Source organism: Peromyscus leucopus, chromosome 23 (assembly GCF_004664715.2).
Source record: "Peromyscus leucopus breed LL Stock chromosome 23, UCI_PerLeu_2.1, whole genome shotgun sequence".
Taxonomy (NCBI): domain Eukaryota; kingdom Metazoa; phylum Chordata; class Mammalia; order Rodentia; family Cricetidae; genus Peromyscus; species Peromyscus leucopus.
The window spans coordinates 44,622,319-44,639,446 of NC_051082.1; the positions used below are offsets into that span (position 1 = coordinate 44,622,319).

Below are 17,128 nucleotides of genomic sequence, written 5' to 3' on the forward strand. Positions count from 1 at the left end.
TGTAGTTTGAATTTCACTCGTAGAGGACCAGAAAAGGAGTAAATGCCTGTTCAAGTTGAGAGTGGAGAGCAGCTGATAAACATCAGGCCCTTGATCGAGTGGGGACTGGGAAAGGCGGGGTGTTGGAGAAAGAAGCTCTGAGGTGGGATTGAGCATGCCTAGCAGAGGCAGGCATGAGTGTCACTCTGTCTACCCTCAGGGTGCACGAGCCTGCACCAGACTTCTTTGTACCCGGGATTTCTTTGTCTTGCTCGCCTAATGTAGTAGGACACAATGAGATCGGTACCACAGTGGCATGAAAACCGTGGCTTTGGAACTCCTCTCAGCTCTGTAGCTCATCCTTTCTCTTCTGACCCCCGTGGTGATGAGAGCCACTCAGTAGTGAACCTTTACAACAAAGTTGCTTGCACATTGTCCACTCCCCTTTTTGCTCAGGAAGTTTTTGCATGACCCAGGCTTTAGTGTATAAAATAGATGTGTACAACAAATATTTACTGATAGTTAATAATAATTAAATTTACTTTAAAACATTTTGATATATATATATAATTACCATTTATTAAATAAAGCAAATTTGTATACTAATTATGTGCTTATTTATTTTTTAAGATTTATTTTATGTGTATATATATTATGTGTATATATACATACTCATGGAGGCCAGAAGGTCCCCTCGAGCTGAGTTACAAGTTGGCTGTGAGCCATCCAACATAAATGCTGGGACCTGAACTCAGATCCTCTACAAGAGCAGCAAGTGCTCTTAATGCTCGGCTCCAAAGCTTCACCCCCGCCCCCCGCCCCGTTTTATTTATTTAATAGGATGATGGTTATGTGTTGTTTTTGCTCTTTTGGGGGTCCTGCCACTCAGCTCCCCATAAATCACACACAGAGGCTTATTCTTAATTATGACTGCCCAGCCTTAGCCTGGCTTAGTTTCTAGCAGGCTTTCCTTATCTTCAATTATCCCATCTACCTTTTCCTCTGGGCTTTTCCTGTTCTCTTACTTCTGTAAATCTTACTCTTACTCCGTGGCTGGCTGTGCAGCTGGGTGGCTGGCCCCTGGAGTCCTCCTCCTTCTCTGGCTCCTAGATCTTAGATCTCTCCTCCCAGTTTTCTCCTACATATACTCTGCCTGCCAGCCCCGCCTGTCCTTTCTCCTGCCTTGCTATTGGCCAGTTCTCTATTAAACCATTGGGTGTTTTACATGGGCACAGTAACACAGCTCCACAGAGTTAAACAGATGCAACATAAACAAAAGTAACGTACCTGAAAATACTATTCTACTACAGTTATGGCTAGTGTGTCACTTGCTCATATGGAGGTCAGAGGACGGCTTGCAGAAATTGATTCTCTTTCCTCGTGGATTCCAGGACTTGAACTCAGGTCATCTGGCTTGATGGCAAGTGCCTTAACCTACAAAGTCTTGCTAACCTGCTTGTTTATAAAAAATTAAGTCTTGGGGTTTTAGAGGTGGCTCAGCAGTTGAGGACCTGCTACTTGATCATGATGACTCTCTCTCACACACAAAATTGATTAGAAAATTTAAACATTCTAACACAATTCATGCAAAAGATATACACACTGAGGAATGACAGTAGGAAAATACTGCCTTTGTTTTCTGTAATTAAATCATAGTTCTATGAAAGTAGGAAACTGTGTAATAAAAACCCTGCAGTTCATATAATAGTCTTAAATCTGAGCTGGGGTGTTTCAAGTAGCATTCATTAGCATTACGTGGCATACACAGTAGAGTGCAAATGTTGAGTGTTAAGAACCAAGATGGAGCTGAAGCAAAAGTTCAGTGCTTAAGAGTGTATGTTGCTCTTCCAGAGGACCCGAGTTCAGTTCCTAACACCCATGTCAGGTGGCTCATAGCCACCTGTATCTCCAGATTCAAAGGATCCTCTTCTGAGGGTTCCTACATACACCCCACACAGACACACACACACATACACATAATTTTAAAACAAAAACAAAAAACCCTAAAAGGCAAAGAACTAAGACAGGGCAGCTAGCTGACTGACAGCCCAGGAGAGTTCTGCCAGAAACATGTTGGATTCATTATGTATTTGATTTTGAATTAATTTTTGGTTGTGCATTCAGAAACCTTTTCCTCTTGTCAGATTTTCATGGCCAGAGCTTAATTCCCAGCATCCAGGTGGCAGCCCACAACTGTCTTTAACTCCAATTCAAAGGGATCTGATGCCTCTTCTGGCTTCCCTGGGCACTGCATGCATGTGTTGCCCAGACCTACATGCAGACAAAACACCCATAAACACAAAAAGAATAAAATGTTCAAAATATTTTTTAATATTTTTAATGCAAGACACAGGCGGATCCCTGGGGCTCGCTGACTAGCTAGTTTTACCTAACTGTTGGCCTCAATGTTCAGTGAGCAGCCCTATCTCAAAAAAAAAAAAAAGATGGAGCAAGATAAAGGAAGACCCACTGCTGAACTCAAGCCTCCACATGCACACACTCTCACACACAAACACGTATACACCACATGTACAAGAAGTTGCTATTGTAGAGCTCTAGAGCCTAGGCAGCCATTGGTTTCAAATTCAAAAGCATGAAGTGTCAATCACTCTGTATCAATGTTCTGAATTGCATACTTGAGGAATTTTTCTGTGCCATCCCAGTCTTTACACAAGGTACTACTATTTCTTTTTGATATCTGAGGCAGAAAGCAGTTTGCGTAAGGATACAACACTGCCAATATACAGGAGCTTTATGTTCTTATGGACTTGATTCTTATTTGTATTTTATTTTTAAATTGTGTGTGATGCATGTGTTATTACTATAGTTATCATTATTATTTGTGTGCGCATGCACACGCGCGCACACACATGCACACGCGCATGCAACTCCATAGTGCGCTTGTGGAGGTCAGAAGACAACTTGCAGGAGTCAGTTCTCTCCTTCCACCACGCAGATTGAAGAGACTGAACCCAGGTTGTCAGGCTTGTAGCAAGTACCTTTGCCTAAAGAGTCATCTCTCCCAACCCGACTTTATTTTTTATTTTTTTATTTTCGTTTTTTCAAGACAGGGTTTCTCGGTGTAGCTTTGGTGCCTGTCCTGGATCTCATGCTATAGACCAGACTGGCCTCGAACTCACAGAGATCCACCCGCCTCTGCCTCCCGAGTGCTGGGATTAAAGGCGTGTGCCAACACCGCTAGGTGTGTTACTTTTGTTTATGTTGCATTTGTTTAACTCTATGAAGTCGTGTTACCGTGCCTGTCTGAAACACTTGATGGTCTAGCAGGCCACAGAGAAAGAGTAAGATTTCCAGAAGTCAGAGAATGGGAAAAGCCCAGAGGCAAAAGGTAGATGGAATAACTTAAGAAAAGATGGCTAGAAATTAAGTCAGGCATTCATAATTAAAAATAAGCCTCCTGTGTGTGATTTATTTGGGAGCTGGGTGGTGGCCCCGCAAAGAGAAAAACAAATAACAACAGTGGGGATCTAAAGTCCGCTCTTCATGCCTTGAGGCAAGCACTTCACCAGCTACGGATTGCCATTTCTAACTATAGCGCTGTTTGGAAAGACACAATGTTACCTAGGCTGGCAAAAATGGCGTGGGGGTAAGGGTGCTTGCTGCCAAGCCAGACAACCTGAGTCTGATCCCCAGGACACACATCATGACAGGAGAGAACCATCTGCAGAAAATTGTCATTTAACCTCCACACGTGTGCGTGACACACATACCCAGTGGGCACAAAATTAATAGATAAATAAATGCAATAAAACTGTAAATGAAATAATGCTTCATAATGGTTCGATATTAAACATTTTTAAAGCAATCTGTGCAATATTGAAATTGAGTTATATTTTTGTTGTTATTCGGGCTTTAGTAGAACGATAATGATTTTTTTTTTATTTACAATTGAAACAACCAAGTATTTAGAGACATAACTTTTATTTTTCAGGTAAAACCCCCCTCCATGCTTTGAAACAAAACTGCATCCTCCCAAAGGAATCATTGGCTAACTCAATATCTAAGGTAAACTCTACCTCTTTCAAAGGCCATGGTGAAAGAAAAGAAAAAAGCAGACAAGAAAGGAGACAAGTCGGCTCGCTCTCCCTCCTCTAACTCTGACTACCCAGAGTCTTCCAAACAAAATGGCAGTGCCAGTAAGCAGGAAGTACCCGGCAATGCCACCATCCCAACTCTGGAAATGGCACTCAAACAGGCGGCACCCAAAAGAGACTCCACAAATATGTATCAGAGTGAAGATGAAACCCAGTATGAAGAGCCCATCCTGACCAAACTCATAGTAGAAAGGTAACTTCTTGTATATTACTAAAGGACCAGCCTTAATAATATATTTATTTCCTAGGGGCTCAGAAGAGAAACCACGAATGGCGAGAACTATTTTCAGGAAATGAATCTAAGCACACCAAGCTCTTTAGTCCATTTGCTTTAATCCTCCCTCAGTCTCTAGCTTTACAGTTATAAACCCAAACAATCGCAATCCTCCCCCTCCAGCCAGGTCACCAGGCCTGAATTCCTGCAAGGTCATAAAGGTAAGAATTTTCCTCAGGCTTTCTTTTACAACCCAAAATGGGAGTGGTAAAAGAGGTCAACTGAGTACTAATGACCAGTTAGTATATCAAAAAGGGGATCTATGTGCTCAGTCTACAGTCCTAGAAGTGGTTAGGCAAGAAGTTCGGGGTCTGTTAGTAAGGTTGTATAAGAAAGGAAGGTCTCACCCTAAATAGCACAAGAAATAAAGCTATCCACCTGACCTAGGAGACAGGTGTTGTTTGGTTTGGCCTTGGATGCTTAAGTCTGTTCTTAGAGAGTACAGAGGTATGTCTGATAAGATACTTTCATCCCTCTAGGGATGGTCCTGGCCAGATACTGCTAATAACAGTAATTACAGGGAGGCTTGAACTGGGGCTCTGGCTGTGCACAGCTGTAAGCGCAGAAGGTTATCTGAATATTCCTTTAGTAGAGGGGATATGGTGCCCAATAAATGATGGAAAAGCTACAATAGCACAGGGGAAATTCATAGCAGGAAACAGCTGATAATCAAAAGCCAAATATCACCAAGGCTCCTTGAGCCTCAGCTTGACCTTTGGAAGGCCCTTGACTTCTTCCAGGTATTAGTTTTGTCATAACCAGCTGAAATCCTACTTTATATATTTTTGCAGCTTGTAGCAGTAACTTTCCTAGGGTATGACAGGGTCAAACTCTGTAACCCAAATGTCACATGAAAGTGTATTTTGATGGGAGCATGTGAATCTTCATGCGTTTTTGTTGTTGTTTTGGGTTTTCATTTGTTTGAGACAGGATTTCTCTGTGTAGCCCCAGGCATCCTGGAATTCATTTTGTAAACCAGAGTAGCCTTGAACCCAGAGATTCACCTGCTTGCCTCACGAGTGTGGGAATTAAAGGCAAATGCCACTACTACCACTGCCTGGCTCATGCAATTCCCTACCTCCTGCAATTATGGTCATGCAATTCCCTACCTCCAAGAACACTTTTGTGTGTGAGTGTGGAACTCACCGATTTGGTTGGATGGTCTGACTAGCTCCAGGGATCCTCTTGTCTCTGTCTCCCCAGTGCTGGACTGCTGGAATTACAAACGTGTACCACAATGCCTAGCTTTTCCTTTCTTTCTTTAGTCTTTTTTTTTTTTTAAGATTTATTTATTATGTATACAACATTCTGCCTCCAAGTATGCCTGCATGCCAGAAGAGGGCACCAGATCTCATTATAGATGTCTGTGAGCCACCATGTGGTTGCTGGGAATTGAACTCAGGACCTCTGGAAGAACAGCTAGTGCTCTTAAACTCTGAGCCATCTCTCCAGCTCCTCTTTCTTTATTTGTAGCAGGAATCTTTAATAGGTCTTATTAATAAAATCAAACCTGGAGCCAGATATTGGGGTGAATGCTGGAAGATCAGAGAAGCAGAACAAGCCACATCTTCCTCACCTCGCCACTTCCTCAGCTGATCCTGTTTCCTCAGACTGGAAGGAAGCCTCTGAGTCCTCATCCAGAATGAATCTCAGCTAAACTGCTGCTTGAAAGCCTGAAAGCTTAACCAGGCAAAAGCTTCTAGTTTCTGGTCTTCACGCCTTATATATCTTTCTGCTTTCTACCATCACTCCCTGGAATTAAAGACGTGAGTCACCATGCTTGGCTGTTTCCAGTGTGGCCTTAAACTCACAGAGATCCAGAGGGATTTCTGCTTCTGGAATGCTAGGATTAAAGGCGTGTGGTACCACTGCCTAACCTCTATGTTTAATATTGTGGCTGTTCTGTCTCTGACAGGTAAGTTTATTAGAGTGCACAATATTTTGGGGAACACAATAACATCACATTTATTCTTTATTTTCTATCTTTTTTTTTTTTTTTTTTTTTTTTTTTGGTTTTTCAAGACAGGGTTTCTCTGCGTAGTTTTGCGCCATTCCTGGAGCTCACTTGGTAGCCCAGGCTGGCCTCGAACTCACAGCGATCCGCCTGGCTCTGCCTCCCGAGTGCTGGGATTAAAGGCGTGCGCCACCACCGCCCGGCAATTTTCTATCTTTTTTAATGTGGGTGTTTGGCTCTGAATCAGGTCTTCATACTTCTGTGGTATGCATTTGACTGTCTGAAGTGTGCTGCTGCTCCTGACTTTGAAGTGGGTACTGGAGATCCTAACTCAGGTCCTCATGTTTGTATGGCAGGTGCTTTATCAACTGAGTCATTTTCCAAGCTTTGCCCACAAAAATTTTTAATAGTTTTTTTTGTTTGTTTGTTTGTTTGGTTTTTTGGGGTTTTTTTTTGTTTTTTGTTTTTTTTTTTTGTTTTTTTTTTTTTGGTTTTGTTTTGAGACAGGGTTTCTCTGTGTAGCTATGGCTGTCCTGGAACTCACTTTGTAGACCAGGCTGGCCTCGAACTCACAGAGATCCGCCTGCCTCTGCCTCCTGAGTGCTGGGATTAAAGGCATGTGCCACCACACCTGGCTCTTAAAATAGTTTTGAAGATTTATTTTTATTTTATGTGTACGAGTGTTTGCCTGCAGATATGGCTGTGCACCACATGTGTGTCTGGTACCCACAGAAGCCAGAAGAGGGCATCAGATCCCCTCAAACTGTAGTTACAGGTGGTTGTGAGCTACTGTGTGGGTGGGTGGTAGGAATCAAACCCAGGTTCTCTGGAAGAGCAACAGGTTCTCTTAACCTTGAGAATATTTTCATCATGGTAAAACATATAAAATTTGCTATTTTGACCCTTTAAAAGGTGTAATTCAGGGACTAGTAAGATGGCCTGTAGTTAAACTGCTAGCCATGCAAATATAAGGCCCAAAGTTCAGCTACCAGAAACTTAGGGAAGTGCCAGGTGAGTGTGATGGTCACCAGTATGTCATTCCAACTTTGGTAGATAGAGACAGGGAATCTCCAGAGCAAACTAGCTGGAAAGACTGGCCATATTGGCAAGCTCTGGGTTTGATTGAGAGACCCTGCCTCAGTGGGTAAGGTGGAAGAGCAGTGAAAGATGATTCCGGATCACTTGCATGTGCACACATAGACCATCCCTCTATACAAACGCAGAGAGAGATTTTAAAAAATGGAAATAAATGAAATGTATAGTTCAGGATATTAAGTGCATTCACAGTGTTTTACAGCTATCATTGAATTCTGTTTCCAGAATGTCCTGACCCTCTTTCCAGACAGAAATTCTGCACCTATTAAACCCCACATACCACACCAACAGGTGCATGCCCCTGATATCCTATATACTTTAACCCACCATCACACCCACACCACTCACTAGTTTGAACCTGTTTCTTTGTAGCTATGAAGGGGAGAAAGTGCGGGGACTGTATGAGGGAGAAGGCTTCGCTGTCTTTCAAGGCGGAAACACCTACCATGTAAGTCATAATTATTGGAGCCAGGAGGTCTGGGGGAAAGGTGGGCTGAAAGTCCTAGGTTTGCAAGACCTAAGTGAATTCCACTGATTCCTCTAGACCATTAGAACTGCTATGATTTTATCCCGAACCCCAGCCACCTACTTGAGGCAAAGTATGACTCAGTGTAACTGAAGTACTTATTTTAGGTTTCATTTTTTCCCTGATTTTTAACTATTGACAAAGCATAGATATGTCACCAAGTAAACACAGTCATCCATAGGCTCATTACCAAAGTTGAATGCTCACGTCCTCCACACAAAATGTTCTTGTGTTTGCATAGAGCCTGCACATACCACTGGCACTAAAGAGGTGGCTCGGCAGTTAAGAATGTTTGTTGCTCTTGTAGAAGAGGGCTGGTGTTTGGTTCCCAGCAACAGAATGGCAGCTCACAACTGCCTTTAACTACAGACCCAGGGGATATGATACCCTCTTCTGGCCTCTGTAAGCACTGCACTTGCCGCATGCAAGTGTGTGCATGCGCACACACATGCACACCTTTAATCCCAGCACTTGGGAGGCAGAGGCAGGCAGATCTTTGTGAGTTCAAGGCCAGTCTGGTCTACAGAGGGAGATCCAGGAAAGGTGCAAAGCTACACAGAGAAACCCTGTCTCAAAAAACCTAAATAAATAAATAAATAAATAAATAAATAAATAAACAGACCTATGCACATCCTCCCATATACTTTGTTGTTGTTTGTTCTTGTGGTGCTGAGGATGCAATCCAGGGCCTTGAGTACGGTGTGCTATCCCAGTAATCTTGAGTATGCTATCCAAATGACCTGAGTATGCTACCCAAGTGACCTTGAGTGTTCTACCCAAGTGACCTTGAGTGTGCTATCCAAATGACCTGAGTATGCTACCCAAGTGACCTTGAGTGTGCTATCCAAGTGACCTTGAGTGTGCTATCCAAATGACCTGAATATGCTACCCAAGTGACCTTGAGTGTGCTATCCAAGTGACCTTGAGTGTTCTGCCCAAGTGACCTTGAGTGTTCTACCCAAGTGACCTTGAGTGTGCTATCCAAGTAACCTTGAGTATTCTATCCAAGTGCCTTGCCACCAATCTGCATCCCACTGCCCTCACATAATCATTGTTCATATCTGTACAATTTACAATACTGAATATAATGCAAATGCCATGCAAATAGTTGTTAGACTGTACCTTTAAGGAGAGATGATCTTTAAAAAAAATACATGTCTAGTGCAGTTTGCATTTGTTGCAGTCCTAACCAGCACAGCCATATCTGATGGGAATGGCAGAAGTCATAAAGCCAGCACAGCTGCTTGACAAAGATCCAGCAAAGCTGAGCCACATGATGGCTGCCATGTCACCTTTGGCTTTCATCTCTACCTTTTGTATACTTGAGGGACTTTTAATATTTGTACAATTTGGGGATGTTGGACTGATGGAAAATTCCATAGGAATCATTTATGCCTTTTCCCAGGAATACTGCTTCTAAGCTTCCTCAGGACAGTCCTGAACATACTATTCCCCCTGCTTTTAGGGAGATATCCTTACCTACCTGGAGGCCTTCCTTACTCCTTGGAGATTGTGACACACATAAAGAAGCCAGAGGTCTCTTTATGAGGCTGTGAGACATTCTTGAAACATCTGTCCCTGTACTTACACAGGAACAAGGTATTCAAAACAAAGTAAACTCAAAAAGGTCAACAAGATTCGGTAGGCTAGAGGACTTGGCCACAGATCAGATTGCAAGCCTCTTTTCACTATTCACTCAAGCAATTATGTGGCATATACAGCAACTAAGTTAGACTAGCTGAAGTTACCTCAGCCCTACACAGAAACTTATATTGATGAGCAAAGTATGGAATGGAAAAGATGATAAAAGAATGAGGTGTCAGGACCTCCCTTTCTTAGAAAAGTTAGCATGTCATATGACCAAGGAACAATAGAATGCCAGGATTAGACATACAGACAAATTCTATAAAGATATAAAATATAAACATTGTATTATGCCAGAATTTGAATAATAACTGCAGCAGCTTTGGCCTGAGGATTTTTCTTGGGCACCCTGACCATTAAGAATTAATAATACACTGCTTGGGACATAGCAATATGCCCGGGCTGGCTTGAAGATTTTGTTTTGGTCTAGTGTCCTTGAAGCCACAAAAGCTACTGGCCTGAGAACAGGCTGTCATATGCCTCTAGATTCTTAAAAATTGGGTTATGGGGTTAATGAGTAAAAATGATAACCTTATCAATGATACCAAAACTTGAGGAAAAATGATTGGAAATGATAACTCTGTTCCATCATAATTTATTAATGATGACTAAAAGATGAGCAAGAAGAAGTGAAACACGTGTCCAAAACAAAAATGATATGATCTATGTTTTGGAACAACATGAATGTATCCCTGCTTACTAAATTCTGGATAAATAAAGAAGCATTCTAGCTGCTGGTCAGTCAGGCTGCAAGATTCTACCCCTGCTATGGCTCGCTCACTTCCATCCATCATTAACCCTCCCACCCCACCCCACCCCTCCACCCACACACTCTGCCAACTCCTTACATCCTCTGCTGGGACCTGTGTCCATTGCTGGGATGGCTCCCAGCACTATTCCCTGGGCAGGTGGTCCTAGGCTGTATAAGTAAAAGCCAACCGGGAGCACTCCTTCATGGTTTCTGCTTCAAGTGCCTGCTTGAGTTACTGTCCTGACTCACTTAATGGACTGTGAGCTGGACATGTAAGCCAAATAAATCCTTTCCCTCTAAGTTGCTTTTGGTCAGAGTGCTTTATCACAGCAACAGAGATGAAACTCAGGCCAACTGTGATGAGCAAAGTCTCAGGCCTGGGGGGTAGGGGCAGCACAGTGGTGGAGCACTGCCCTAACCATCATCCACCCCTGGCACTGCAAAAAGTAAAAACAAATGAACCAAAAAGAGAAAAATCTCAGTTTCACTGTCACTTGGCTATAAATGTATTCAATCAACATTGTTTCTTTCATTCTTTGAATAGATACATCAATATTGTATATATTAATCACATAAGATAGAGTACAGTTTGATTAGTTTTCACTTACACATTTTTATGTATTACTATATGGTTTTCATCATTGTAGGACCCACACCAAAATACAAGATAAATTTTTTAAAAATCTGATGCATTGTAAAGCATACACAACATTTGTTATTTTAGCCTTTTTAAGTGGACAGTCTAATGGTCTTAAACATATTCACATTATTGTGCAGCCACCACCCTCACAGCCCAGAACTTTCTGATCATCCTAACTGAAGCTTGGCACCCAGGAAATAATAACTCCTTGGCTTATGACAGTTCATTGTGATTCTGCATAAAGCTCAAAATTGCCAAATGCAACTGTTTCATAATTGTTGGATTTTTTAGGGTCTTTTCATTTTTTTTCCAAAGGGCACATCAGACTTCATTTATTTTTTTATTTTTTCCATCACAGGCAATTTATTTTGTTCTATTCATTCACAGTTAATACAGAAAATACTTGGAAACATTTCCATATAATGTTTGACACAGAAATCATCAAATAGAAGTATACAATGTTGACAGGAGGCAGTACATTTATAATTTATAACCCCAAATGTATTTATAAATTAGAAATGGAAAGATCTACAAATGAAATTATGAAGGTTCACCAAAGTCATTTAATCTGTCAGTTTCTCATTCATTTTTATGTCTTAATAATATTCTATTGTATGAATAAGCCACGTTTTATTTCTCTCCAGTATTTGATAGCTATTTGAGTTGTTTTAACTTTTTTACTATTAGCAACACACTGCTGTAAACCTTCATGTACATGTTTCATAGGTGCACATTTTCAGTAGTTTGAGGATATATTCCTAAGGGTAGAATTGTTGAGTAACAGAGTAACAATGTTTTGCATTTTGACCAACCACCAAACTGTTTTGCCAAAGTGGCACACCATTTTACAATCTCACCAAATCCTTGTTTTTAAGGCTCTGATTTTTGTACAAAAGCATTCAATCATTCTGTCAGACCAAACCAGGAAAAGTAAGCTATAGTTCAGAGCTGTTCTATTCCATTTACTATGCAAAGCCAATCTTGGCATTTGCAACTCTCAGCCCTTTTGAGTATTCTTGCAGTGTTCACCTTTTCCTCCACCACTTTTTTTTTCTTCTTTTTTTCTGGTATATTTCTATCTATTACAAATATATAAAAAATCCTCCATCAACGCTGCTGATAGCAGCAGAACCTTGAGAAATATACCTTTGGTTTGCCTCAGAAAAGGAACACATATTGTACTGTAAAGTTTATAAAATTGGCGCAAAACATTGTGATAATGTTACAATACCAGTTTTAAGAGTTCAGTGACTAATGGGGAGCCGATGGGATACATGCAGAACTGTGAAAGCGATCTCACTTAGCCAGCTGTACACGTAGACTGTAAATCTACATTCAGATCATTTCTGAACTAAGACTATCATCTCAGTTTATCTGTTGAGATCAACCAGGAAACCCTAGAATATACCTTGATTTTTGCAAAAAAACAAAATAGGGGGAGGGGTTTCTTCAGCATTTCAGTCCACGAGTAACAGTATCCCAACAGGCAAAGTGTTCTCTCACTGTCAACATAGAATGAACTGCTGCTGGAGGTCAACTTGGGCTTTAATTTGCATTAGCACTTACATGCATAGTAGTCCAAGTTGTTGACCTCATGACTTTTAAAAGTAACTCTAAAAAAGTAAAATGGCCCTTCTTGGAAGACTGAAGAAGGACATCCAGCCACAGATGTAAAAAGTCTCATCAAAACAATATACCCTTTTATGAATTACGCCTCAATTAAAAAAAAAAAAGTAGCCCCAAATAAGAAGCAGCTCTGAAAAAGAAAATATAACTTAAGATATTTGAAAAAAACAAGGTGAATACAGGTTCAAAAGTAATTAAGATACATCTTCTTAAGGCTATCTAGAATTAGGCTTTAAAGAATTCTACCATTTCAAGTTTACCACTAGTTACTAGATACCTATTTACAAACAAGATGTTTACCTTTTTTGTTCCTTTATCAAGAGAAAAATCTACCTTCAGACTATGAGGGTGGTGATGGGGAGGGACTAGAAAACAAGATTCAAACAATCCCATGCAAATATCACATTTTTCAAATGGAAGAACTCCAAACTTCACTAGAAGTTCCAATCACTAAGACACTTTCCATTGAAATGATTTAAGTACAACTACATGGCACCAAGGTTTAGGCCTAATATAGGCCTGACAACCAAGTCCTTGTTTTCTAGAAGAAAGGCCTCAAAAGTCCCACTCAATTCCACATAACAATACTTCAAAGATCAATTAGGTTTTCCTTTCCTTAATATTTTTGTTTTTGACTTCTAATCTTAAAGACTAGATTAAACCTTAGCTCATTTTCCAGAAGGCATTGCTTCCCTTTGCTCTATGAAAGAGTTCACCAAGACCTCTTCCTCAAAACCATCTAGCCCCCAGCCTCCAGCCTGTGCTTGTGATGCATCTTTCTCAACATCCTGAAAAGGTAATGTAGGTAAAATATGCTCATAAACATTAAAACTAGTTGTTAGAAAGACGTAACTAGCTTTATAATTTAAGTTTTAAAGCATAAATACTTGCAGCTTAATCTGCACTGACAATGATTGTCGAAGCCTAGAATTCAACATTTATAAATTCTCATTCACACACACAAAACACACTATTATCACACAACTTGTGTCTTGAGAGAATCTTCTGCTTTTTAAATCTTTGGCCTCCCAGTCAATCCCAAGTTCAACCAACTTTTCCGAGTTCTGGTAGTTACCTGGACCACTGAGGCATTGCCACAAGACTTCTTCTCTTTTGAAACATCCTTTTTCTCTAGATATTAGGATAGCTACACCAGCTTGTTTCTTCTGTGATGTATGTTGGTGTGGGATTATCTATTGCTTGATTTTTCATGGATGTGTTTAGCTTCTTTGGGTTGAATTTTCCCTTCTAGTGCTTTCTGTAGGGCTGGGTTTGTAGACAGGTATTGATTAAATCTGGTTTTATCCTGGAATATTTTGTTTACTCCACCTATGGTGATTAAGAGTTTTGCTGGGTATAATAGTCTGGGTTGGCATCCGTGGTCTCTTAGTGTCTGCATGAGATTTGTCCATGATCTTCTAGCTTTCATAGTCTCTATTGAGAAGTCTGGTGTTATTCTGATGGGTTTACCTTTATATGTTACTTGGTCTTTTTCCTTTGCGGCTCTTAATATTTTTTCTTTGTTCTGTGTGTTTAGTGTTTTGATTATTATGTGGCGAGGGGACTTTTTTTTTGGATCTAGCCTATTCGGTGTTCTGTAAGCTTCTTGTATCTTCATAGGTATTTCTTTCTTTAGGTTAGGAAAGTTTTCTTCTATGATTTTGTTGAATATATTTTCTGTGCCTTTGAGTTGGTATTCTTCTCCTTCTTCTATCCCTATTATTCTTAGGTTTGGTCTTTTCATGGTGTCCCAAATTTCCTGGATGTTTTGTGTTACTACTTTTTTGTCTTTAGTGTTTTCTTTGACTGACGAATCTATTTTCTCTATCATGTCTTCAGTGTCAGAGTTCTCTGTTCCATCTCTTGCAATCGGTTGGTTATGCTTGTTTCTGTAGTTCCTGTTCGTTTTGTCAGGATTTCAATTTCCAGCATTCCCTCAGCATGTGTTTTCTTTATTGTCTCAAATTCATTTTTCAGATCTTGGAATGTTTCTTTCATCTGTTTAATTGCTTTTTCTTGGCTTGATTTGATTTCTTCCCATTTTTTGTTCTTTTTTTCTTCCATTTCTTTAAGGGAGTTTTTCATTTCCTCTTTAAGGGAAGTTTTTATTTCCTCTTTAAGAGAGTTTTTCATTTCCTCTTTAAGGAAAGTTTTTATTTCCTCTTTAAGGTAGTTTTTCATTTCCTCTTTAAGGGAAGTTTTTATTTCCTCATTGAGGGAATGTTTTATTTCTTCTTTAAGGGCCTCTATCATCTTCTTAAAGTCATTTTTAGGGTTGATCTCTTCTGTTTCTTCTGTCATGGTATGTTTAGGTCTTGCAGGTGTAGAATCACTAGGTTCTGATGTTGCCATATAGGTCTTTATGTTGTTGCCTGTATTTTTGCACTGGCGTCTACTCATCTTTTCCTCTGTGCGGTGCAGGTGGTGTCTGTGTCTGAGAGTGCCTCTCTTGTTCTAATTTTTAGTCTTGGTTTAGTAGGGGTTCTTGGTTAAATTGGTGCTATTGGGCTGTTTCTTCAGGGACAGCTGATTTCAGTCGGTGAATTATATACTTATGATTCTGGTGATCTGGTTTGGTGACTGGGTAGTGCCTTCTTCTGTGTTCCCAGGTCACGTTTTGTTCATTTGTCAACTCCTCAGCTGATCTTGTTTCTTCAGACTTCAAACTGCAGGCATCTGAATCCTCTCCCAGATGGGTTTCAGCTGAGCAGGGTAGTCTCACCAACACCTCCAAGTTGTTGGGTTTCACAGGATCAGCAGTTGGGCCCTGGGTTGTCCCCAGACGGAGTGTCCAGACTCGCCCTGGTTCTGACCCACGGAGATAGCCTCTTCCCCAGGTGTTGGGGCTAGGGACGTCCCCGTTCCAAGCTGCATCTGCCCCTCTCTGTCCCCGGGCCCACCGCCACAGGCCCACCTGCGTCCACTTGTCTCCGCCGCTGGGCCTGTATGTCCCTGTCAGCTGCCGCTGGGTCTGTCTGCCTCTGCGGGCCACCAACGGGCCTGTATGTCTCTGCCGGCTGCCACCGCGGGCCTACCTACCTCTGCTTGTCACTGCTGCCGGGCCCATCCACCTCTGTGAACTGCCACGGGGCCTGTATGTCTCTGCCGGTTGTGCCTGTATGTCCCTGTCGGCCGTTGCCACTGGGCCCTTCCACCTCCGCAAGTCGCCGACCTGCATCTGCCTGTCTTCGCTGCGTGGCCAGTCTACTTCTGTGGCCGCCGCCAGGCCTGAATGTCTCTGTCAACCGCCGCCGGTCCTGTCCACCTCCGTCTGCTTATCCTCACCGTAGGGCCTGTCCACCTCTGTGGGCCGCCGCTGGGCCTGAATGTCTCCGCCAGCTGCCGAGGGGCCTAAATGTCCCTGTCAGCCACTGCCACCGGACCCGTCTACCTCCGCGGGCCGCTGCCACAGGCCTACCTGCGTCTGCTTGTCTCCGCCATCTTCGGGTCTTTTCATTTTTTAACCTTTATTTGTAGGGCACAATTAAAATATTCATTAATCCAGATTATCAGAAACATGTACTTATTATAGTAGAATAATTCTTAAAGATTTTTAAATCTTATGTATATGTCTGTTTCATGTGTGAGCAGATGACTATGGAGGCCAGAAGAAGGCATTGGATCCCCTTGAACCTAAGTTATACACATGTACATATATATCTATACATGTATGTATCTGTCAGTACATAGTCATGTGCACATGCACACTGATAATTTCCAGTAAGAGAAAACAAAGTATGAAACTTACAAATGTGATGTGTCTGATAGTCGAATGATAGTTTTAATTGGATCTACCTAGTGTAAGTAATTTATAATATATATATATTTATAATTTGTAAAATATATAGATATATAAAGGGTTTGGGTTTTTTAATTATTGTTGTTTGGTTTGGTTTCATTTTTCAATGTAGGGGATAGAGCTCAGGGCCTTGAACATGCTAGTCAGGCATTCTACCACTGAGCTTTATCCTCGGCCCCAAATCCTGGAGGATCAAAGTGCAAAATCAAAGGTATCTGAATTATTTTGGGCTATGGTTCAGATATTTTCCAGGAGCTTACTTAGGAGAATATGACTCGGGTGATCAGATCTACGTTTTAAGGAAGTTTGAAATTCCTCCTTGGATCCTTTCTGGCTCAGGATGGATCACTGTGTGGTGCATGCTCAGAGTAGGACCACACTGGTGCTGCTGGTGCTGCAGCTGTTGCTGGGCAGCCTGTGGGTGAAGGGATGGACAGGATTCCAGTGTATGACTGAGCCACAGTCCGCAGATGCCCAACAACCACAGCTTCCATCTAAGGCCCACTGTTATTTCTTTCACAGGGTATGTTTTCAGAAGGACTGATGCATGGACAAGGAACTTATATTTGGGCTGATGGATTGAAATATGAGGTAAAGCATTATCATGAGTTAGAGTTAATTGTAGAATTTAATGGTCAACTTACTGCACTATTTTTAAAGAATTCATTTTTTTTTATTTTATTTTTTGGTTTCTCAAGACAGGGTTTCTCTGTGTAGTTTTGGTG

The 17,128-nt window shown here is 41.4% G+C and overlaps 1 protein-coding gene across 1 annotated transcript in view; it reads left to right on the plus strand.

Moving 5' to 3' along the window:
• The window catches only part of LOC114707570 (radial spoke head 10 homolog B-like), a 59,464-nt gene that overhangs the window by 1,388 nt on the left and 40,948 nt on the right, over positions 1-17,128 (plus strand). Inside the window, 4 exon segments of the mRNA XM_028890335.2 lie at positions 3,932-4,287; positions 7,790-7,865; positions 16,926-16,994; position 17,106. Of these exon segments, the coding sequence (XP_028746168.1) occupies positions 4,031-4,287; positions 7,790-7,865; positions 16,926-16,994; position 17,106 (403 nt within the window). The 5' untranslated portion in view covers positions 3,932-4,030.